Source organism: Podarcis gaigeae (assembly GCF_964106915.1).
Source record: "Podarcis gaigeae genome assembly, chromosome: 5".
NCBI lineage: Eukaryota > Metazoa > Chordata > Lepidosauria > Squamata > Lacertidae > Podarcis > Podarcis gaigeae.
The window spans coordinates 40,868,019-40,894,148 of record NC_139681.1 but is presented as its reverse complement, the minus strand read 5'-3'; the positions used below and the strand labels follow the sequence as shown (position 1 = coordinate 40,894,148).

Genomic DNA, 26,130 nt, shown 5'->3' with positions numbered 1-26,130 from the left:
GACTACTTACTACACTGAGTGCTACTGTTTTTAATAAATACTTTAATAAAGTATCCACAATTACTTACTGGTGACTGCAGCACCCACAAGACAAACAATCGTATTGCAGAGTAGCTTAAATGTCTCCAAATTGCTATTTGGTTTGCAGTGCATGTTGCTCCTGTTACATTTTAATCCATGTTTCACTTGAAACCATGTTTCACTGACTAAACAAATGAGTGACAGGAATGAATTTATACACGAGAAATTGCTACAGTATATAACAGCCTGTTCTTACATCACTCTGCACATTAAAATATAAGAGTTTCCCCCTTTTCAGATTTAGTTTTAGTTACCTAATCAAATGCCTAAACAGTTTAAACCTAAACTGCTACACACTCCATGCCACAGGTATATTGGGAAGAATAGGCAAAGGGACCCCTGACTGTTAGGTCCAGTCGCAGGCGACTATGGGGTTGCGGCACTCATCTCGCTTTATTGGCCTAGGGAGCCGGCATACAGCTTCTGGGTCATGTAGCCAGCATGACTAAGCCGCTTTTGGCAAACCAGAGCAGCGCACAGAAATGCCATTTACCTTCCTGCCGGAATGGTGCCTATTTATCTACTTGCACTTTGACGTGCTTTTGAACTGCTAGGTTGGCAGGAGCAGGGACCAAGCAGCGGGAGCTCACACCGTCACGGGGATTTGAACCGCTGACCTTCTGAATGGCAGCATGCAAGAGGCAAAGTGAGGCGACCACCTCAGGCAACAGGATCTACGGGGGCAGCAGATCCAGCCTGCAAGGAATGCATTGCCTGCTGCTGACACAATGGCAGCAATGACTACAGTGCACTCCTTGGAGGCTGGATCTGCTAGTTCCTTGGCAGCTCCTCCCAAGATGCCATCTCTACAGCGACGTCTTAGTGCTGCTGGTCTTTTCCCCTCCCCAGGAGGAAATGGTGGAGGGTGTCCCCTGGGATCCCCAGGGCTCTGCACCCAACTAGTGTGATTCAAAGCAGGACTCTTTCCACCCTGGAACAACCATTGATTCCCACTTCAACCACTGAGGTTGATTTGATTCCCTGCTTTGTTCCCAATGTAGATATTCACTCACCCCTTCCTCCCTGGTGGAAGGATGCCAATCTGTGCTTCACCTCAGGTGCCAAAATGTATTGGCCCAGCCCTGCTCCCAGTATCTGAATTGTTCTTTGTTTGACACTTTTATGAGTACTTTCATCCTTTTAACAACTTGTCAGCCTTGGGTGCATTTGCTTTACTCGTCCTCCATGTGCGTATCTATTTCCACAGCTTGCATGTTCTCCTCTTGTGCAAGAAGCAATCCAGATGTCTCATTAGGAGATTTTGGACATATGCTACTTGCTTTTAGTCATTCATTCATTGGTATTTACTCACCAGCTGGAGGAAAAGGAACTATTCTTAATTGCCTTAATTTAAGAATCTGTACTTAGAAAACACAAAAACTCTCCCCCCTCACTTTTCCAAAATGAATCCCAATATGATTATTTTTATTTTCTTAAATGTAAAAGTAAAACCTGAGAGCAGTTGAATTACAGGGACAACAAGCTTGCAGTGATGGTGAGGAAAGCAAACATTATTTTAGTAACTAGTATCCTCTGTTGGTTAAACTACTGTGTATGGAATCTGTTTAAACAATATATGTGAAGAATGAAAATCCTCAATGTCTGGGCTTTGGTCAACACAGTGCAACACAGAGTATTTAGCTTCAATATTGAAATGAGTAAGAGAGAAAAGAGGTGGTGTTAATTTCTAATGAGTTCAATTGTTTTATAGACTGATGCTATGCTCCTCCCTCCAGGAGCACAGAAAACAACAAAAAATTCCTTCCTCCCTCCAGCATTGGACCATGACCCTACCTGCATTTTCATTTCCACTGTCCATGTATGAAATTTTTCTCTCAGGCACACTGACTTTATTCCCAGATATTGCACCATTTGACAGCATTCTATAACTTTCCACACAATATTTAGAACCCTATCCACATCTACTCAGATGGAAGCCACACTGGTTCAATGAGTCTTACTCCCAGCATGTACAGGATTGAAGCCTAAAGAACATTATATGATATCTCAGGAAGCCAGCCAATGGCAGTAGAGTGTTTGCCGAATGAGAGATTACAGACATACAGGAGGCCAGCCAGTGGCTAAGGAGAATTTGCTGAGTGAAAGGTAACAGCCAGTTTTTCATTTATTCCACATTTAGGAATATTTTAGTATTTAGTACAATATTTTTAGGAATTAATTAATTTGTGCCCCAAAGGTACACCTGAAAGTTTAGCATGTTCTTAGTTTTGCATTTAACGCTAATCTGGATATCCAGAAAGAAATCCCCACAAAGATAAGGTGCAAATGGTGGCATTAGCCATCATCAATTTCTCACCTGTGTGCACTTTGCTTCCTCCTCTCACAAAGCAATTACTGTCTGCATCAGAATTATTTTTATAATAGCTTCTTTCTGGCAATGCCATATTGGCAATTTGATTTTCCATCTTGCAAGAATTAGGGGCAGTATGAATCAAATTATTCATAGATTACTTAACAGTTATCTAAGATTAATGTAAGTTGGTTATGTCTTATATGTTCTTTGTCTGCATTTAGCCATGTAATGGATTTTTACCAATCCCTACAAATCCTCTTGGGCGGGGAGGGAAATAGATCCTATTTCAGACTGATGCAATTCCTCACTAATCTTTGCTAGAGTTATACGCTGCAGTTTTGTATTGTATGCTAATAGATGAGGAGCTATTACATAACAATACGTGGATGGGTATGGGTTGTGTTAGAAACGAATGGAAACGTAGGAGTTTTTTGAGCAATCACGGCGGCAGCATCACTTGACCACAGTAGTTCACAATCACCTTATTTTGTACCATTTTGACAGCCTCATAAATTAATCTGTTAAAGTGGGCCTGTAGAACCTGTGTCTCAAAAGGTACGCCTAAAGGAAATGCCCTAGCATTTGGGAATAACAAAAGTTCCTTTAGAAACACAATTTACAAAGATTCATAATCAGAATGTAGACACCCTATATATAGAAATGAGCAAATCAGTGATATTTTAGGGAGCAGGCTAGCAGGTGGGGCCATTACTTACATCATAGGAGCCAACACAACACAAAACACTGTTGCTGTATGTAGGTTTTATTTTATTGGTTTTTTATATTGTATTTTGGAAATGTAGTTCCAGGTGTGTGTTTTTCCTTTAAACTTTTTGGGGAGCCACTCTCTTGGGGCCCTAAGCTATAGCTTGTTTAGTTTATATGTAAATCCGGCACTGCCTGCGATGGATTAGTTGAAGCTGCATGAAATGAATAAGGGGGAAATATTTGGAGTTCATAAGAACGGGGTGGAAACAGCTAGCAAGCATTCAGAGGGGGAGCGAAGAGGAGACGTTTCCCCCCCTTTCCCGCCCTCCCCCCACCCTGCCTGGATGTTTTGTGCGTTTCCGTGTACCATCCTTCAGACACCCTCGTCCCACCTAAGCTGGAGGAGATGGCGGGAGGGGGAAAGGGGACGCAAAGCAGATTGGGATGTGGAGGGAGCCAGGGGTCGGCCTGGGCTGCATTGCGCGGGGCTCCCTCTCCCTTCTTCTCCCTGGCGGCGCCGAGGGAGGCCTCCGCCTCCTCCTCCCGGCGCTTCCCGGCAGCTTGAGGGTTGCCATGGCGACCGCGGCCTAGCGGCCTGCTTGTTACCCTTCGGCCACGGCATAAAGGAAGCTCGCGGCGAGAAGGGCAGGAGGAGGAGGAGGAGGGAGGTCGCCCCGCTCTGGCACTGGGGGGCCTTCACAGTCCCCGGGAAGAAGTCGGTGAGGAAGTGGGGAGGCTGGCTGGCTGCTGGGGGCCTTTTAGGTTTGGGGAGACAGACATGGGGAAAGGCGAGTTTCATGTTCTGTGGGGAGAAAACTGCTTTTTAACTCCACAGAACTCAGGAGCCGCCCTCGTTCTGGGCGCACAGCCGCATTAAAAATGACGGCGGGAGAGAAAAGGTCCTAGAATCGGAACCGTAAGAGGGACCGACGAGGGTCATCTAGTCCAACCCCCTGCCAGACAGGAATATTTTGCCCTGCTCGATCCCATGATCCTGGGATGCAAGAGAGTATCAGAAACAGGAAAAGGGGGGAGGGGATTGCCGTCTTCCCGGCTCCTTCTTTGTCACAATGTGGACCCTTAATGCAACTGCTAGTTTTTGTTGTTGGTTGGTTCTTCCCGTTATTATCTATGCCCCAGCGCGGGGGGGGGGGGCGTTTCATACGTTGCACGTGACCATCCAGGGAAATCGCACATGTATTGTCGCGTGTGGTGATGGCACCGAGTGTGTGTGCATTTTGACACGTGTATGTAGGGGATGCATAGGCTGGTGGGCAGTTTTCTTTTGGGGGCCAGGGTACTTTGAGCATTAGAACCAATTTCTCTCCTTGATTTCTTCAAAGGGAAGAGATGTTGTTAGTGTTCAGAACCCCACTGCTCCAAGTATTGCCACTCTCTTCAGTCCCCTTTGCCATCCTCTTGTACACTTAAATTTTTTTATTCTTAAGATAATACTTTGCTATCCTGTTACTTATGCTGATTTAAATTTGGATTTTACTGTCTTTTATTTTCATTTGTAATGCTTCTGTTTGATGTAGCTTTCCGTTTGATGTTTTAAGATAGGAGGTTTACCATTGAGAGATTCTTTTTATTTTATTTTTATTGCTATCTTTGGAAATACAAAGAACAATGCTCTAATGGGGCTACTGTACAAGTTATGTAAAGAAAGAAGTTACTCCTGTTGGTCTGGAAAGCTGATTGTCTGAACAGACAGTATAAAGTATTTAGGTGGTTGATTCACCTGCATTATATACTTCTGTTACAGCACATTTGGGGGGGGGAGTTGCCGGTACATTCCAGTTTTTCTATATATATATATAAAATCTGTTATTTTTCAGCTTATTGCTTACCTTTGGATGATGAGTGTGTAGGTTTCTGGTTTAGGCCAAGTGGTTTCTCGTCAAATGGAGGAAAAGTGGACTTCCTCAGAAACTGATGGTGCTGGTGGTGATAATGCAGAAAACAAAAGGAGAGGTGATTCTGATTCTGGTTCATCAAGTCGTATCTGCCAGGCTCTTGACAAGCTTGAATCTAATTCTACAATCTCTCTGGATCTGAGTAGAAAAGATCTACAGCATCTAACGGATGACATATACAAGTTACTTAACCTTAGAGTAAGTTTCTCATACATAATAACAGTTGTTAAAATATCCAATCAGTAAAGAGTCGCACAGTTATAAAGTATAAAAACTTAACAGTGTTCTTGTGTACAAATTAAAATTATAATTTCATTATTCCAATATACTTTCTTGAATAATTCTAAAGTTTTACATATTTTTGAGTATTTCTAAGGAATTAATAACACATGAATTATACACCAAGCAATCGTTGCATATTCGTGTGTGTGTGCATAATATATATATATTTGTTTTAGCATTTGCACCTGGAAGGAAATGTCCTGTCCGTAGTTCCTGAGGATTTCTTTCAGAATGTGCCAAACCTTGTTTGGCTCGATCTGCGTTACAACAAAATTCAAGAGCTTCCCCCTGGAATTGGATGCCACAAGTAAGTCTCCTGCCCTTTTACTTGTTTATCATTCTTTAAAATATTCTGTCTGTTGAACAATACATACCCATTATGAAAGTAAGTACTATTCCATTTCTCCCCAATTGACATCAGAAATTATAGTATAAGAAATAGATTTAACACAGTTGGTTGTAGGCCAAACTACATGTTACATTAGTCACTATTTTTTAAAAAAGTGTTCTTAAATTGGTCACTTTTTTGTTTTGAACAGTGGTGTGGAAACTCTGGCCCAGAGGCCTAGCTGGTCCAGCACAGGTCTCATTTTGCTTGCAACCACACTCGCCTGCCTCACACCTGACATAAGTGATGTCAGATGTGGGACAACTATGGATATGTCTTCAAATGCACGATTGCAAGGTTAAATCCACTGCAGTAGAGATTTTCCCATCCAAATGGAACACATTTTCATTTGCAGGAAGCGATTTGAATCCAAACTGCTTCCTCAAAATGAATTTCAAAGAAAGCACCCTGTGATCGCTAAGTAGCAGCAAGCCTCTTTGAAGGTACATTCCCAGTGTCAAGATGTACTGAAATTGAGGCAATAACTGGATATATATATTGCCAATGGATCCCTTAACCATGTTGTTTGGTTATATAAATGTACTAGCAGAAGATAAGGAATTGGTCCTGCATCTGTTAACTGTTTGTGACATAACTATTTGTTATAAAAGTTAATTTAAAAAAGACACCAACTTTGGAACAATGGATTATTAAAGTTTGGGATGTTGTATGTATGCATAAGTTTACAAACATAATAAAAGTCAAATGGGAAAATGAAGTGCATTTATTGGTGTAACAAGCTACAAGATAACGTAGACCCATTTGTTTTGCTTGGAACTTAATGCATTTGCATGCTTTGCCAGTTTATGGAATGGAACTTTGTAGTTTGCTTTTAAACTCATACCCATTTTTTTGTCCTTCCCTCCATCCTTTATATATTATACTGAGTATAAATAAGCTGAAAAGTCACTAAATGAATTGACTGAGGCCCAAAAACCTTAAAAAATATATTGCTTATTTGGAAGTATCTGTCCTAAAATGACATGGCTAAAAGTATTTTGAAACTGGTCATCTAATCAAGTTTAAACATTGTCTGATATAGAAATGCTGCTCCATCGCAGCACCAGCATCCATTATCTGATGAACCCAAGTGAAGTGACCTAACTTCTGAAGGACGTGACATTTTTCTATTTTTTGACACTAACCAAAAGATCCCCTTTGGAATCCACCTGTATAATTCTGTTTCTTTGAAATAGTTCTACCTCCACTGTCAGAGGCAGTATGCCTCTGAATACCATTTGCTGTGAACTGCAGGTGTGCAGAGGGCTGTTGTGCTCATGTTCAGCTTGCAGACCTCCCATAGGCATCTGGCTGGTCACTGCAAGAACTGGATGCTGGACTACATAGGCCATTGGCCTGATCCAGCAGCCTTGTCTTGTTATTCCTGTGATAGGCTCATAAAATAAATTAGAGAATTAACAATTTTTGACATTTTCATTTAGATTCATTTTATATTTACATTTTGTTTTCTTCTTTATTGCAAAGGCAGTTGAAAACGCTGCTGTTAGAAAGAAATCCTATTAAAAGATTGCCTGTTGAGCTTGGTAAGTACTCCTCTCTCCCCAGTAAATGCTTAAGGGAACCTAGTAATTTTTAGTAATTTACATTTATTGTAAATGCTCTCTTGAATAGTAAGGAACTTTGGACAGATTTCACCACGACACAATGCACCTATGTAGAGGCACAGTGTGACATGACCACAATTTAATTAATATATAATAGCAACAGATCTGACGTAAATGATTGTTAGGACCAAGGCTAATCTCATTCAGAATTCTGTAATAGTTCCTCAGAGGTTGACTGGGAAACTCTTGTTTCCTTTACTGGTTGGGATCATCGGGAGGAGGTTGGATCTAAGCTCCTTTTTTTACCCGCACTAGTACAGTGGTACCTTGGTTCTCAAACGCCTTGGTACTCAAACAACTTGGATCCCAAACACTGCAAACCCAGCAGTAAGTGTTCCGGTTTGCGAACTTTTTCCGGAAGCTGAACATGCTCTGTTTTGAGTGTTATGCTTCCAGTTTGAGTGCCACACTTCCGTTTTGAGTGTTACGCTGAGGTCTGTCTGTTTTTGCTATTTATTTTGCGTTTTTGTTTTTGTGACTGTGTGGAGCCCAATTCAGTGATTGATTGATTGATTGATTGATTGTGTGACTGCAGTACATTGTTTATTGCTTTCATTTTATGGATCAGTGGTCTTGTTAGATAGTAAAATTAATGTTAATTTGCTGTTTTAGGGGTTGTTTTCAAAAGTTTGGCATGGATTAATCCATTGTGCATTACTTTATATGGGAAAGTACACCTTGGTTTTGGAACGCTTTGGTTTTGGAACAGATTTCTGGAACAGATTAAGTTTGAGAACCGAGGTACCACTGTAATGGCAAATTTCAGAACAGAGAAGGCTGAAGCATCAGTCTTTCAACACTGATAGCGTTGGTTACAACAGCCCTTTAAAGTAGCCCCAGCCTTGCAATAGTAATCATGGGGGGAGGGGAACTGAGGAAAAGTAGAGTATGATAACCCAGTACTGTTAACCAGCCTCTTTGTGTATTGAGTTGTGTATTGTTTTTTGTTTTAGAATATTGCAGTTGCAGGAACTGTTATGTTAATTGTAGCAGCAAGACAGTGGGGAGAGGTGATTCATATGTTTCCCGCTTAAGGGACAGATATAGGGTGATTCATGGGGATGGGCTGTTGCCACTAGTAAAACACTTCAAGTATATTCAAGTTAAAGGTTCAGATCCTTTGATGAGCAGCTTTTTGACCTGTTTTATGACCATTGCTACTGTCATTATGAGGTCTACACAATTAACCACAACAAATGCTGTTAGAATACACTGCTTGCTTTTTAACAATTTCATCTTGAAATTATCCAAGCACGGGTATCCGAGCATTGGTTGATGAAAATATTAAATTTCTTTTAACCTACCTGCCCTGCGATCTGAAACAAAGCCCGACCTTGTTCAGAATGTATGCTAGGGTCTTTAGTGGGACGCTCGGCATTACTCATATTTCTCAACCATAATAGCACCACTTGCAGTATGGATTTACTGCTGATGCGTTTGCATTTGTATGGTAATTTTTCTAATAGTCACTTGGAATTTATTTTAATTTTCTTTTTAAAATAGCATGAAATTAAATATGTGTTAGAAAGAGCATGAACTCCTCTCTTTCTGCTACTTCTTGTTTTTTAATGGACAAGCTACTGCCCAGACACAGGTGCACTAACACTCTGAATTTCTCAGTTATTTTCTCTGAACAACTACTTCTCTCACAGGGAAGATGAAAAACAGCTTCAAGAGGAGCCAGTAAGTCTCTTCAGCAATGAACCAGGCAGTCCCTTCTACATTGTCTGTCTTTAGAGTCAAACACATACAAAGGAAGACCAAAGTGTAGCTGCGAAACAAACCAGGAAGTACCTTCTAAATTGTTAGCAGAGCGGACTTCTTGGATGATTCTGAAGCTGTTTTAGGGTTTTCTCAATTTGTGTGTGTCTCTGAATTTCTCCATAACACTTGTCAATCACAGCTCTGACCTGATTTGTTGGCTGAAACAAGGGAGCACTTCTAATGGTGTCTGCATGTTTCACTTTGTAACTTTAATTCTATTATGAAAGTATATTGGGGGCTTAGACCAAGCTCTCCTACCCCCACCAGCAGCAGAAGCAGGGACAGAATGATTTGACCTGATCCAAACGCAGTGATGTCACTCCACAGCTTTGACGGGGGCTCAGGATCCAATGGAACGCAGGAAAGCTTAGCCCCTCCCCAATTCTGAATGCCCAGTTTTAGGGCCTTCTACTGGCTGTTGGTGGTGGGTATCATGCCATCAGCACACCCACACATTCAGCAGGTGGATGGGGGGGGGGGAATTCTGCGTCAGTGAAGTGCCACTTGAAACCAGTTTAGCTGTTGGAACTGGACCAACAACACCCTTGATCAGTGTTTTTTTTCTTAAAAATAATGTTTAGGGGTACTCTCATTTTCCTACTCATATTGAAATACTGGCCCTCAATGAGGCCAAACTTAGATTCACAAAATGTTTAGGGGTATGCGTACTCCCACGTATCCCCAGAAAAAACCACTGCTCTTGCTTAATCCAACCTGACAAAGGGGGGGGGGGTGTTGATTGCTCTGCAGTCAAGGCCGCCTACTAGTTCTGGGTCCAGTATAGTGGCACCCCCCTGTATCATCTTTTTAGCGGAGTTGAACCATACCAGTTAAACATGAACTGCATCCTGGAGCAACTTAAGCTACTCATCTGTTATATAGCATCTATATTCCTGAAAGCCAATTATATGTTGGGCTCTGTGAAAACATAATGGACATATCCGTGGTGGGTCAACTGTCAAAAGATGCTTGAAAATTTGAGCCCCTCCCTCTTCTTGTTACAATTTGTCAAATATGGACCCTCCTCAACCAAAGTATGTCATATTCCAGCACACAATAATGTTTCTAATGTGTATAAACTTCACTCTGTATATTTCTTTAAGGAATATCTTACATTATTGCTGTATAGTAGTCATGGATATTACGTGGAAAGAAATCTATACATTGTTCATCCTCCTACAGTGAGGATATTTTGCACTTTGAGAGTCATGATAAAATCACAGCCTTGTATCCTCTTAAGAAAGCTTTCCTTACCATATGACAAAGGAGGGCTGTAGATGTGTGTGTGCAGGCAAGCAGAGATTTTTTACATTACACAGAATTTCACATATGAGTGGGTGAGGAGAGCTTAGGAAAAGAAGAAGACAAAGAGGAACAGAAAATCCACACTAGGAGCAGCAAGACTACCATTCTTATTACAGCTAAAATTTCTAGAGGACCATCCTCTAGAGGAAGTTTGTTTTACAGCATTCATAATGGCTTTTAATTGCTGGCAATTTAGAATAAGGCAAACAATCTATAACAATATTTGTCTTCCAGAACTGGTTTCATGGAAAGAATTTATGTGCAAATATGCTGCATAATGCAGTCATGAATAAAGTATAGACTCATACAGAATACTAAGTATTGCACTCTCAGAAAGTAAGGCTGAACAAGAAAGAATGATGTTCATTCAAGCTGTGAATGGACTTTTTAAAATATCATTTTCGAGGCAGTGAGAAAAATCTGTTATTGACTGCTATCAGGATCTTGACACTTTTCATATTGTTTTCCCTAAACTGATGATAGCTCTGTTTACCTGAAAATAGGCAGTTGTTTTGTGTAAAAAATATTTCTTACCAAACAGTGTATTCATATGAATAGAATTTCCATTTTCCAAAAAGTATTATTATAGGTTTTTACCCTGCAGCAGTGCAAACATATCTATTTCTATGATCTGACTATGAAGATTTTTATGTGTTATGTTTATTCATCTAGCCTTGTAAATAAGCACACAAAAAATACTAGCCTACAAAAAAGTTTACTGTTTTGCTGGGGGCTGGAAGAGGGCTTATTTAGTTGCCTGCCTCCTCCAGCTGCCTGCCGATTTCTGTGCTGGGTGAGATTGAGAGGCTGAATTTCTGCTGTGGGTGTAGTATTGTTTTTAGTGTTTGAAGATTTTGTGATATTTTAAATTGATAAAACTACATTTTTATTTGGTTGTTAGCAGCCTTGGAAGGAAGGATGATTTGTAAATGTTTTAAGTAAAATACATAAATAAAGCTGGGTATAAGTAAGACATCCCACATTTCTACTAGGGGTAAGAGAAGTTCCTGCCCTCCAGTAGAAGTGCTTGAGGAGAGGGGGAAGGTTGATGGGTGGTCTGGACCATACCTGCCAAAACACTACATTGGGTGTGGATACCCTATCCCCAGTTTTATTACTTTTGTCCTTTTGTTACCTAAGCACTTAGTGCATATCAATTGCACACGCAGGTGAATGACTTTGGGGCAGCATGACTGCATTATGTTGCTTGTCCACAACCTCCCTATCTCCCTTATCAGCTTATGTGCAGAATAGTACAGTATTCTTTTAGTGATTAGGCTGCCAGTGATGTTTCTGCCTATCTTATGTCAAAATAAAGTTGTGGCCTTCTTTGGAATTATATGCTGGCATTTTAGATTATGAGCCTTTAAAACAGGAAGCTTTTTACCATTTGTTTTACAGTACTTTTTATTTGCTCCTAGTATGGAGGATGTGGTGCTATAAATCTAAGTAAATAGGGTATCATCCCAATGTGCAAAGGTGTGTGCATTCAAAAGACCCATGTGCACCACTGGAATTTGCTCTAGAGAAGGTGCAAAGGGTTTAAGCTATTCTGCAGCCTGTGCAGAATCTCTCACATTGCGGTTTGTTGGCTTAAAGAGCAAGTTCTTTTTGGACTTCAGGGGGAGGGTTTTCATACTTTCTCTCTCTCTCCCCCCTTCAATGCTTTATTGAGTTTCATAAATAACAAAAACAAACTTATATAAACCAAAAACGATCTTATGTAAATAATCTTATATAAATATACAGATAAAAATTGATTCAATCTTATACAATCTCTTTTGTTCAACATTCTTACTAAAGTGTAATAAACTTCCCGTCAACTCCCAATGAATTTACCATTTCTAATATTGAGTGTACTTATAATTATTACCTTCATCTATTCATATTTTCTAATACATTCTTACAACATATTGTTCCATTTTTCCTTATTTCTTTGTTATTATTTTACATGGGGGGTCACTCAAATGCAGCCATAGATGTCACACCGCTGTTATGTTTTTGTAAATATATCTTAAATCTGTCCCATTTTTAAATAAATGATACTTTCTCAATAAGACAACTGAATACTTCAGAACTGTGGTCTGTGTCTCTTGTTTTCTAAGTAATCTACCCTGTCTGATTAAAAGCAAAGTTTTAGCTGTAGCTTTGCTATACTGTATTCAGTTTTGGCTTAAAATTTTAAAAACATGTTTAGATCACACATTTTCACACTTTGCTCAGTAGACGTTGGTATTTACAATATTTCCAATTCTGTGAAGGAACCAGAGACTACATTTTATCTTTGAGACTGTCATGGTATTTCACTTGTTCTTTGTGTTTGCATATGAGAATTGACTCTACGCTTTCAGGCAATACAAAATTAGGTCATACCATCTGCCCTCATGACAAACATACTGCTGATCTGGGATCCTTCCATAGTGCCTGAAAGCATGTTAAAAGAATATGTAAGGGTAGCATTACAAGCATTTTAACCTCATTTCTGGGAAATCACAGAGTAGTTTGATTGCAATTGGTATGAAATAAGAGGCATGTATTTTCCAAAAGCCCAAGAATTGCCCCATGTCATCTTTTGTTTTTGGCTTCAAACAGTTGAATGAGTCGTCTTTTTTGTGCTCTCTGAAAGTACAGTTAAGATCTATTAAACTGTGTATTTGGAAGCTATATGTAGCTCTTGAGTTTTTCTATGTCTAGCTCTCGGGTAATCAAGAAAGCAGCCACTTGAGATTTCCATTTGTCAGCCACCCCTTTATATCTCCTTTCCAGGCCCATGCTGACAGATCTAGAGGTTTGACAGGAAAAGCTGATACAGCCTGGGCAGAAAATAGACCTGAGCCCAACAGTAGCAATAGAACTATAATCTGTGGGACCTTTTGGTAGGAAGTCTCCACTGATTATGTATTAGATTGAGGGGGGAATGAAAAGGCAGCTACTTAACAGGGGGCTGAGAAAAGTGAGAGCAGGGCGGGAATAAGATCTGGAGAATGCTTTGGGGCAGAAAGGAGAAAGGGCAGCAGAGGCTGTGTTGGTACAAGGTGGTGAACCTGCAGCCCATGGACCACATACACTTAGAAGAAGAAGAAGAAGAAGAAGAAGAAGAAGAAGAAGAAGAAGAAGAAGAAGAAGAGTTTGGATTTGATATCCCGCCTTTCACTCCCCTTCAGGAGTCTCAAAGCGGCTAACATTCTCCTTTCCCTTCCTCCCCCACAACAAACACTCTGTGGGGTGAGTGGGGCTGAGAGACTTCAAAGAAGTGTGACTGGCCCAAGGTCACCCAGCAGCTGCATGTGGAGGAGCGGAGACTCGAACCCGGTTCCCCAGATTAAGAGACTACCGCTCTTAACCACTACACCACACTGGCTCTCAATACTGGTAGCATACTGGTAGCAAATAGAGGGAAAACAGTGTGAAAGGGAAAAGCTCAGAGGGAGAAAAGGGTGTTCTGTGTGAGAGAGAATGAGTGCCTTGTCCTGGTCCTGCCACTTTTGGCTCTGGCTCCACCTACTCCTAACATGCAGCTTCTCTCCCTCAATGTGTAAATTACTTGGGAGGGGAAAGTGTTCCTCGACAGCAAGATGATTCTGCACCCCTGGTACAGTAGTGTTGTAGAAGGAGAAGCTGCTGCTGAAGAATTACATTATGAAGTGCATAAATACGTTTGTGTTTGTCTTTAACTCCCTAGGAATGTTGACCACCTCTGAATAAAATGTGTCACAAAAACTTTACGTGGCAGTGGGTGGAATTCAACTATTGGAATTAATAGACATAACTTATTCATGTTCATTGATTTCAGTGGGTCCTCTCTAGGTAGACCTAGTGTTGAATTCCACCCACTGCATTGAATGTTCCCAAATGACGTGGTGATCGACTTAAACCATTTTTTCTTTTTTGGCAGGTAACATAAGTTCACTTACAGCTTTGAATCTCAGGCATTGTCCCCTAGAATTTCCTCCTCTTGAGGTGATACAGAAGGGCCTGCCAGCCATTCTATCCTTCCTTCAAAGGATGAGCGGTGAGAACCTTGACTATAGAGAACCTGTTACTCCAGGTATAGTAACTTTAATATGATTTTTTTAGAGAAAAGATGTGTCCACCTAGAGAAAAATAAATGGTTAAGAAGTGTTCTTTCTACATATATAGTTCAGGGGTCAGGTTGTGAAGTCATAGATGTGAAGTTATTTATTACATTTTATGGCATAAGGTTAAAAGTTTATTTTTAGTGTATTTTTATGTAGAAAGGCTCTGCTGTCAACCTAACAAGAACAGGAAGGGTCAATTTAATGGTTCACTTAGTTAACTTTGTGGAGTCTGATTAGGCTGGGATAGTATGGCCATGTATGTTTCCTCATTACATCTCATTGTGGTGTGTACATTGGAAGCAGAACGAGGATTCATTCATTTGCCCTGTTGGTCTCTCTTGTTTTACAGAAACCCCAAATTACCCCTGTGGGTCATAGTGCCGGCCCATCAGCCTTCTCTGTGCCAGCTCAGGTTTTAAGAGTGCCAGATAGTCTTAACACCCCCTACTATTGTGAATGGGCACTATAGCCATTGAAGACCATTTGTCTTCTGACAGAGCCTCAGTGTACATGGTTTATGTGACTTCTCAAGCTGTGAAATAGGCTTCAGCTGCATTTATTAATGGTCATAAGTGGTTCTCATGTGGATTATATTTCATATGAAGCTTCTGCTTGTATTTTATCTCCTGCCTTTCTATTAGTTCTATAGTTCAGAACCGATGAGGTGTCTTACCTTTGGCAAGACATGAGGAAAGAGTTTTTCTGAATTCTTAGTACTGATATTTGTGGCATCCTGAAAAAGCATTCAAAAAGCAAACTTTCTAAATTCTCATCTGGTTCAGCTTTAGTTGCATATAATTACCATTATTTGGATAGAAATGTTCATCTGCATAAGCATCCCACTGAGAGCAATGCATTGTGGATTTAAAACATTCACATTCAGACTGCATAGTCAGAAGTGTTTAAAATGTATACCTGCCCACGAAGAAATCTTTCACTGTATTTATGGCATACAGTCAAAAGCTAATGTTTAAGTGTTTATGTAAACCCCACTTCATAAGATTGATTGATAATGGATGCTGACTTGAATAATACTGTTCTGGTTTTATTTTATTTTATAATGTATGGGGGAAACCCAAAAACTCATTTTCCTGAAACAAAATAAGTATTGAGTCTGGAATTATGATGCTATTCTGATTCCCATTTTTACGAAATAATTACTTGCCATGGGGATGTTTAAACATTGAGTGTCAAGACTTGGAGAGGAAGGCTGATTTCATGAGAGACATTTTAATTGTTTTGTTAATTTCCTGTATCTTCATGATGTAATACCTAATAACATTTTTGAAGATATTGTATCAGTCATGCTTCAGTTTCCAGATCGAAGCAGTCATTAGAATTCCTGGCAATGGCTACGTAGAAACATCAGTTTAGATAAGTGCAGATTTCCACATCTCTACTTAAAGGCATTCCAATCACTAAACTTCTCCTTTCTGCATACCCATAATATATGCAGGACCTTTATATGTGAACTTTGCTACACCACCAGTTTCTAGTGCAAGAGAAGCCACACCCAGATTTTCTGTGGTGCAGATTTATAGAAAATGAATACCTACATGATTATTACATTAAATAAGCACATTTCCTGGGACTAGAATTCAAACTTAAAACGCTGCATTCTTATTTTTCACAATTAAAAAATGGTGTGATGTGACTTGTGAAAGTGGCATAAATCTTCCTTAACAACTGGTAATGTTTGATGTGTCCATAAGCTGTTGGCCTTCAGGGAAACAGAATGTTTATTAGATCAGTGCAGAAATTTGTTAAAAGAGTTGGAAAAGGAGCATCAGCTTGGTGCCTGCTTAAACAACACACTTTTAATCCTTGTTTTAGACTGTCAATGTTTCATTTTTCCACAAAATCATATTGCTCCAATATAACTGGAAAAGGACATACTATATAAGCATGTGATTTCTCGCTGCAAACATACTACGCCTGAAGGAAAAGCATGCTTTTTGCACAACTAGACTGGTATTTTATCTGTCGCCGAAAGAACAGACTATTCCCAGGTCAAGATATTCTTCATAGAGTATTTGTAAAGAGTCATTCCATGCCAGTTTAGCCACTTATAAAGTGCACACGTACCTTGAAATTCTGTATTTCGCAGATTTGCCTTCTCCACTAGAAGAAGAAGCAAAGGCCATTGTTAGAGAATATAAAAGAAAATGCGACAGACCACCAGATCGCAGGAAAGCTTTCAACGATTTGTGGAGACAGATGAGCTGCCTTAGTGAGTTTAGCAGAACATATCAAGTTAGAGGGCAACAACATTTTGATGTTCATTCTTTCGTACATATTTTCATTTTCATTTCCGTTTCTGTAATCTGTTTAGTTCAGATGTTGCAGCCTAATCATGGTTTGGACATTAGGATTGTGCCTCAGGCTCATGCACTGCCCTCTCTCCTTCATGTGCTTGAGTTTCCTCCTGCACCTCTTGATCTATAGTAACCATAGTTTGCTATGATGTCCAAATAGAGCAATATGTGTTGACAGCAAGCCACAGTTTGCCCGGAAACCAAATTCTGGGATTCACATTCTGGTATATGGATATCCATAGTTGTCAAAAACTAGGAAATTTGTATGTGCAAGGAGATGAAGTTGGAAGAACCATATGATTCCAAATGATGGCCTCAAGAGCCAAAAAAATGGTTTGGCTGTGATGCCTGAACCAATTCATTGTAAATATGTATACAAATTGTTCCATCCTTTGTAATCAAATAAGGTCCTATCCAGACTGCATTGTTTTACAAGATTGTTTTTACCCATTAGTGGGCATGGTCCACTAAAGTCTGCCCCCACCCCCATGTCCCACCCCAAGTCAAGCAGCTCCATTCCTGGGAAATTGCATATTCCTTGTAGTCAAACCACAGTATTACGCTTCTGAGAAAATACAGTTCTATTAGAATAACATTATTTTGTGTACTGTGCATCAATTGGATGGTGCCTGTAATAGCATTTCTCTTGCATTTTGCACTCTCTAACAAGTGCAACTCTATTTTTACTACCCCACGAGTTGATCTACTTCTTTCTCTGTTTTGTTGCATTTTTTTTTCTCCTGCCACTTTGGATGCTATGTATCCTTCTGTATTTTTCTTTTTTTAAACAAAGTACCTATACCCCAAACCCAACCCATTTCCATCCCTGTCCATTAGGTGGAATTAGCAATATAGTGCCATTGGTGCTGGATCAGAACTAGTGATTCTTTAACCCTAACGTTATAAATACTTTTTTTGAACCCCTGAACTTCTGAGGGTCATACATGAAATAATACATTTTTCTTTAATTTTGTGATTTATAGATGTAATTCGATTTAAATCCAGAAGTGCTCGGGAATATCCTGGGATACACAGACTGAATGCTTATATTGCTGCCAATAGTCTGAACCGTAGAAGTGGATCATATGCATAGATGTTTAAATCGATGTTATTATTTATCGCTTTATATATATTTATCCATAATGTCTTAGAATTTTTCTGGACTGAACCATGTAAGAACAGCCTATTTAAAGTAGAGGTGAAATTCCTCTGTATTTTATATGTGTACAATGTTTATTGTAAAATATGGTGCACTCCTTTTATGCTTAGCTCAAACTGCTGCCTGTTTAAGATAAAAAAGTATCATTTTGCATAAAGTATAATGACCCTAATGGCCTGATTCTGAGACCATGTCCCACCAAATAAATGTTTAGGTTGGGAAGTATCAGAAAACTACCTTGTTACAGCATCTCAAAATATGATTTGGAATCAACATTACAGCAGTATTATGAAAGCAGAGATCTTGGATCTGTGTGATCATTCCCCACTGTTTCATTGCCTCTTAGGCTTACAGTGCATTTATATGAATGTGTCTGTCATAAGAAGAGTGTACTGTAGACACTGCTCAAACTGTATATGCAAATTAATGATAAAAATAATATTAAAAAGCAATAGTGAGGTAATTTGTGTTTGAAATGCACCGAAGGCATGAGATTCCTCATAGCACTTAAATGTAAACCCAATTGCATGATCAGTTATGGAAGCATAAGAATGTAGAGTCAGATGGTATTTATATTTATCCTAACTGAAATCTATTTGTACACATGCAATGTTTGTTTTCAAAATCACTGTAAATATTTCTGAAAAATATTATATGTTTTATCAGTGCTTGTTATGGCCATGTGTCTAGAAAATAAATTATATATTAAAATATGCATTAGATCTTGTCTAATTGCCTTCCTTGGTGCATATATGATTTGTGCTGTTCTTTTATTGTGGTACCTACATGTTACCCCAGACCCCATCGCAAAGCTAAAAGCGGCATCTGTAGGGATTAAGATCAGGGAAACAGCATAGAGGACAGACGTAAGGCATGGCCCTCCAGATACTATTGGATTCCCATCAGACCCAGCCATCATGGCCAATGGTCAGGGATTATGGGAGCTGTAGTTCACCTCTGGAGGGCCACAGGTTAAAAACCTAGGAAGCTTCTTAGTACTGAGTCACATCATTGGTCCATCTAGCTCAGTATTGTCTACACTGAATGGCTATGGCTCTGTTATTGAACCATGGCGCATCGCTCTTCTCCTAATCTATACTCAAAGTATTTAAGGACTGATGCCACAAGTTCATGTTTGGATCAGATTCTTCTCCTCTTAACCTTTTATATTTAAAAAGCTCCATGTAGTCTATTAATGCTTGTGAGTAAATTGCCATAAATGAATAGAAATTATCTGGTATTCTACCCAGGACGCCAATTAAATTAAAAACCAGGCCTCAAGGGGTTCTCTGTTCCATGCACAAATATTTCTAGGCTTGGTGACATTTATAAGCAGGGAGATTTCAAGTGCAGGTTGAATGTGTCTGGAGACTTTCCCAGGCCTGTAAGCATTTAATATGCCAGTCACTTTGGGATTTGTGTGTGTTGCCCTTTTACCTGATACATATTTTCTCTGGCATTTACATCGTATTAATTGTGCAGGGTAATCTAGTCTGTGTTACATGTACAGCTAAGCCCTAAGCACACTCCATCGGTATTGCTCACGTTAAGCATGTAAATGAAGGATATGTCAACTTTATTATTTACATGTGCATTTTTAATTTGCATCTTAATAAAACAACAGGCTTTACAGTCTTGCTCATCTAAATATATGCCATAAAGGGCAGCTGCTTTGCTACATCCTAGTGCCATTTGCATGCTGGGAAAACCATGGGTGGTCAGCATTCAAAAAGAAGGCACAAAGTTTTCGCCAGGAATTGGGAAGGAATTGTAGAAAGAGCCACCAACATCAGGAGCCCCAAAGCAACCTGCACATGACTGCAGGAATCTACAGGTCTCTATACATCTGAGGGCTTCTTTCAACTTTCTACTCCTTCCCAACCCGTGAAGCTCTCCCTGGTGAGAGCTGTTGCACTTTTGCCCATCTTATACCTTCCAGAATAGCTCCCATTTTTCCTGCTGGGCCCCTTAGCCATTTTACTGGATATTCATTGTTGAGGTTCAAGGGCTACTGGTTGCTTGCTTATATGTGCTTGCCTGATCATAGCTCAGCTGTGGCATTATGATGTTCTTCATATTTATACACTATCTTAACTGGTAACCCTAACCAAACCTACTAAGAAGTAAGTTCTATTGAATTAAGTAGGGCTTGATCCCAGGTAAATGGGGCTAGAATTGCTGCATCAGAAGTATTCCTCTGGGTTGATTTGCATTCATTTGCTGTAGATTCCTGAACTAAGTGACTGAACGAAGCCTTAGATTCTCCCACCTGATGCTGGGTCCACCATCTCATATAGCATTTATTTTAAAGAATTCTACTTCATATTTCAATCAAAGTGTTGCCCAAATTTCTGTTCTGCTAGAACAGAAACATTCTATAAATTCATTAATTCTAGTAAATGTGTGAAAACTCAGCCTATCCTGAATCTTGCATCTTAAACCAAAGATAAAATATTGAATGGTGATTTAAAAGTGGAAGGATCTGTCAAGATATACTGTACTTATGAACTGTTGTCTATTCAGAACAAAATATAATGTTAATATGCATCCCCAAACCCTGAACAGTGAGGATTCAGGTGTGCACCATGTGCTCAAATTTGGCTTCTTGTGAATGAGGTCAGTGGAGGCTTAATAACATTTTGTAATAATTGCATCTATTTATAAACATACTGGCTGAGCATAAGTGGAGACACAGCATTAAACCATTCTTTACAGTTAATCCAAAATTTCCTGCTCTTCCATAAAACCTTATGGGGAACAGCAATAATATTATCAAATCTTCAGAGCCCAACTCAGCAGTGTCTTCTCAGCTTCTCAACCTAACCCTGTAACGTCTTCCCAAACAGCATGACAACATCTTCCACAGAGATGGGGGAAGTGGGGAAAGAAAGCCCTCCTTCCTAACAACTAACCCTTATGGAAACATTTCACCTTAGTTTGCTTAGCAATAGAACATGCTTAGCTGGAACCAGCTTGGCAGGTTTCAGGCTCATCAACTACTCTCAAAATTTCAAACTCTTTGAATTTGGAAGGGAATGCAAGAGGCATCCCTCAATGCCAAGCCAGTATGGTATGGCATTGGTTTTTGTTGCTTTTCCTGTACTGTTTGGCGCCGTTCCAGGGACTGTGGGCTGTGAACCTAAATATAGTTATAGGGGGAGAGACCATTGAACATAATGGGACTGCCTTCTAAATAAACATGCCTAGGATCGAACTGCATGCTATTTCCCAGCTTGAGTTATATACAGCAATCACACATTAAGGACTTAAAGGACTTTTCCTCCCAGAGCTCTGTAGGAAATACACGCCATACCCAACATACATGCCATAACTGTTTTTCCTAGTCAAACATTGTGGAAAACCTAAGAGAAAATCTACATAATCTGCCTACTTTAACAGTGCAGTTCTAACCATGGCTACTCCGAAGTAAGTCATATTGAATTTTATAGCTCTTGGATAAAACAGATTAGATTTGCAACCTACAACAATGACGGTGCATCAGATGATAGGAAGGGTCCTCTAATCAGACATTACCTTGGAATGCTCAGAGAAAGTATGAGGACAAAGTCTAAAACTAGTGTTCACCCCCTTGTAGCAAATTTGTTGCCATGACTGTATCAGATACAAGAAGAATGTGCTATAATTGGTCTCATCATACGTTAAAATGGTGAAATGCCAAGCTATTATTTCAGGTCCATTATTCTTCATCCTGGTATTTTGTTTCCCAGGTATGACATTTGCCTATTCAAGATACAGAGAAATAGAAAACATGGAGGTTGTATCGAACTGAAAGGCCAGAGGTATTGGGGGGTCAGAGGAAGTAGGAAAGATGTGTAGGGCCTATGTCTTCTAGGTTCCTAGCAATGTTTTGGGATTCAGCACTTCTGGTGCTGAGGCAGATTTAGGGGAATATGACCGGTTCAGTCGCACTGGGCCTAGAGCCTCGGGGGTGCTGCCGAGGATATTGCAACTGTGATGTAGAGTGCAGCATGAGAGGCAGAGGGGCACCAAATTTTGGCATTGCACAGGGTGCCACTGAAATTTGAGACCCCAAGACCTGCTGCTGCCGCCTGCCTGCCTACCTGCCAGAATGGAGCTCAGGATAACAAACCAGCAAACAAGAATCAATGAAACCTTATCCTCTCACAATGCAAAGAAAATGGGAACAGGGACTAATGGATATGTAAAATAAACTAATAGTATTCCCTTTTTAGGAGATGAGGAAGATGTTTCCAAAAGAATCTTTTTTAATGACCCTACTAAGATCATAAAGCATGGATTGAAGGAAAAGGGGCAGGGTAAACAAATCCATCAGGCTCTAACGTAAAACAAGTGGCAGAGTGAAGAGAACTGCAAAATGTATTATTTTTCTTTTTATCAAGCTCTGTTCTCTCTGCCAGCATAGAAAACATTTCCATGTACAGTACAATAGTGTCATTTCTGATGATGGCACTGTAATAGTGAGCAGAACAGTGGCTGAGAAAAGCAAGCCAGGCTTTCAAGAGTAGAATCACATTGCTTTTTATGCTTAATTCTGCAGAGAGAAAATAACCAGGTCTTGTTTTGCCATTTTCCCTTCATGACTGCTTGCACCAATGAGTTTACTACACTCACCTCTTTTTGATTCCAATAGAAATTCCTCCTGTTGAAAAGTTAAACTTGACAGACTTCACGAAATCCAGTTTGGATTTGTCAGATGGATGGCCTAATGAAGAGGAAATGGTACGGTTTCAGAAGCTAAGAAACGAACTTATACAAGATGAAAGAGAGGAGTACCTGGATAACAAAATGGTACCCAATGAATCCATGCCTTCGTTAAGACGACCAAAGACTAAAGAGAAGCTCTCTCGTAAATCATCCATGTTTTCATGCAGGTAACAAAATGCACTGTGTAGCTTGCTCTGCTTTTAAGTTTCTTATGGTGAAAATATACTTAGTATATTAAAATGCATGTAAATAGTAAGTTGCATTTATGTATTTAATATCCCACAAGAGGCCTCTGAAATTGGAGCCTTTCATAAAACCCCTCATAAGGTGGGTGAGGGAATCAGAATTTTGGAAGGGATAGAAAGAGTCCGCAGGTAATTATATTTTATTATTTTATGTGAGCCACCTTTGGGATTTTTCTGAATTGAAAAACAGGTTAAAATCAAATTATGATTTATATTTGCTGGTTGTCTCATCCTATAAATTCCCTAAGCAGTGTACAAAAACTAATATAACACTCATATCTATCTATCTATCTATCTATCTATCTATCTATCTATCTGCACCAGAATCCAAAACTAGCACAAATAACCAATAAATTGGTTTTACTGATTTTAATATTGTATTGTTTTTATAACCCACCCTGTTGCAATCCGCACTGGGATCTTATAGTGAAGGGTGCATAAGAAATCCAATAAATATCACTATTATAATTTAACACATGGTAAATGTGATTAATTAATCAGCCAGCTGTACAAATGTCCTAGATGAATGAATGAAGGTTTGACAGTTGTGAAATGAAACCTTGTTAATATTTTCCTAGACAGTGCACATCAGTTAGCATCTTTCTTCTTACATTTCTACTCTTGTCTGCTTCACCAGCCAGGTTCCCTCCCAGTCGATGAAATCCAAATCATCTGGGGGGCACCAGGATGGCAAAGCCTGGTCTACGGTGTGATGTGAATTAGAATATGTTGAATTTTTAAACATGAAACCATTGTAGAGATCCTTGAATCGTAATTAAAACTGTTGAATGTTTCCCTTCACCTATGCTATTGTGACAGCTGTGCTAGCTGTTTGCTTTCTGTATTTTCAAACTTCAAGCATGCCACATTTCAAATGCAAATAAATAAGGCTCAGGAGTTCCAGGAGAAGATGCTGCCATCGTTTCAGACCGTTCTTGCATAATTCTTCAAAAGCCAACCCGGTGTTTCAGAGTATAATTCTACGTTGTAGGATCTCGAGGACATATAACCAATATACAAGCTAGCTACCCTTCAGCTTGCACAGAGCTATAAATTGCTTGATGGGCTAAACAGCTGCCTACCTTTCCTTAGGTGAGAAATAAATTGTGGCACATTTGACAGAGGAGACAGCAAAAGTACATGTTGAACAATCCAGAGTTATGGTTGACAGATTATACTGCAGGAACGGCACTTAACCCACAAGCTATATCAGAGGAACACTGGAGAATGAATAACATTCTTAGCGTAGTGTGTTGTGTGGCACAAACACAGTTCCTGTATTTTTTCCCCTTTCCTGAAGAAAACCAGAAGGTGGCAGACTGTGTACACTCTCTTTGAAATTTGCAGCACTTCTTTAGGTTTCAATTAGTTCCCAGGAATTTCAAAAATAGACCAGGATAGTACCATACAAATTGCAAGCTTCCATTCATGCTTTTCAAACAGCAACCTGCTTTGGAAGCATAGGGCAGTTTTAAAAGAAAAAATGTTGTGTCAGGATCAGAGCATCATTTGGCAAAGGGAGCAGGAGTATGTGCTTCCACCACATACATGCATACATTGCAGTAAGTGTGCAACTGATACATTCTTAATATAGTGTAAAAATAATAACATATGGTCTCTAAATGCAATTAGTTTTGTTGCTGTTATGTGTGTTTACTGTAACTATCTCCTCAGTCCCCCACAGGCCAAATTTGACAGATGGGTAGAGTTTCACAAGTTCTGTTGATCAGGTGATCATAGCACAGTACAGCAATCTGCAAGGTTTAACAATCACCTGATCATTGGAGTTGCAAAGCCAGGTACATAGCATACCACACAGAGCTCTGCAACCCCCTCTCCCCTTTTTGGCCCAACCACATCTTTACCTGCCCCACATCTGACACTATATATGGCATCAGGTCACCAGGCCTCATGAGCCAAATGGGGACACACAAATGGTGTGCTTAATTTGGCCCACAGCCTGGCAATTCCTCATTGCTCTCCTGAATTATATAAAAAGTCACGCTCAAATCACTTTGATTGCTTTTATGTCTATGCTGCATGTATAGCTAACGCAGATGTGACCAAAATCATAACAACAACTGGACACGTTGCATTTTTTCAGGAAAGATCAAAGGAACAAAACTAGATTTCTTGGCATCTCAACCAAACATTAATAGCCCTAGCTATGTATGATGCTGAGACTTACACTTCTATAATGTGAGGGATACTATTCAGTTGTGTTATTGTGTTGAAGGTTCTGCCTGGAGAAACAGGCATTCTGAACTAAAGGGACTATCTTTTATGAAGCTGGAATAGTCTGGGAAATAGAATAGACATTTTCTATATATAGTGCCATTTCTTTTCAGCTATTGATGTTAAACAATTGTTTTGTTTGACCTTTAATGTAAAATGTAAAGGACTTTGGCAAGAGGCAAGAAGACCCTGTTTCCTGCAGTTTCATCATACGATGTGCTCATTCAGAGTAAGAAGGTAGAGCAGTGCCGATTGGCAGCACTAAAGGACATGAAGGAGAAACAAGCTTTAATCGAACAGCGGAGAAAGCAAGTATTATTATTGGAATTATTAGCGAGTTATTTGGAAATTGCTATGCTGTTCTGAACACACACACATGGCTGTTTCCTACTTGACAGAATGCACAACCATTGCAGATTGTTTGCCTGTAGACAGGAATCTGTAGGAGCTTTGCTCTGCTTTTTGATGGTTTGCATTCCTTTGCAATGATCCTAACTCACATTTACTCTGGGCAGAGCTTCTTGTGGTGGCGGCAGCCCTACAAGCAATGGGGAAGGGTGAGACTTCCTCCAGAACAGAAACAGCAGGTGGGAAGAAGGTGCCAAACACTTCCACACCCACTAGTTTTCACTCCCTCGCCAGCCAAGTTTCTCCCAGCAGGTTGAGTCAAGCTTGGGTTGATAGTCCAGAGAGAGGGTAGACTTGGAGGGACGGGGGAAACCGCAGCTGGAAAGAGATGCTCCACACCCACCCAGTGCTTCTCTTCAGGCAGTTGCGCAGCTTCCATTTTATTGCTTTTTTACTGGCAAGGTGCTGTCAAAGACATAGGCCGTCTCCTGTCACTGTTCAGTGCCATCTTCAAATGCATGCTACAAGGCCCCATTCTTCTTGAAAAAGTTCCCAGTTCAATTATCAGCTAAAACGATCTCAGGCAGGAGGACTGGTAAATACCTTTGCTGGAGGTTTTAGACTCCAGATAGGAATTGCCAGACTGAGGACCTGACACA

The 26,130-nt window shown here is 39.9% G+C and overlaps 1 protein-coding gene across 9 annotated transcripts in view; it reads left to right on the top strand.

The window, feature by feature from the left end:
• Positions 1-26,130, top strand: part of LRRC27 (leucine rich repeat containing 27) — a 42,664-nt gene that overhangs the window by 281 nt on the left and 16,253 nt on the right. For 2 of the 9 annotated variants that reach the window (XM_083741091.1, XM_083741086.1), the window contains exons 1-8: positions 3,540-3,822; positions 4,942-5,217; positions 5,478-5,608; positions 7,175-7,233; positions 14,279-14,431; positions 16,570-16,692; positions 22,570-22,810; positions 25,288-25,431. In XM_083741091.1, the coding sequence (XP_083597217.1) occupies positions 5,008-5,217; positions 5,478-5,608; positions 7,175-7,233; positions 14,279-14,431; positions 16,570-16,692; positions 22,570-22,810; positions 25,288-25,431 (1,061 nt within the window). In that variant the 5' untranslated portion in view covers positions 3,540-3,822; positions 4,942-5,007. Of the gene's footprint in view, positions 1-2,092; positions 2,188-3,522; positions 3,823-3,938; positions 4,020-4,941; positions 5,218-5,477; positions 5,609-7,174; positions 7,234-14,278; positions 14,432-16,569; positions 16,693-22,569; positions 22,811-25,287; positions 25,432-26,130 lie in introns of those variants that run through there. The other 7 variants (XM_083741092.1, XM_083741088.1, XM_083741087.1 and 4 more) reach the window with 7 other exon arrangements.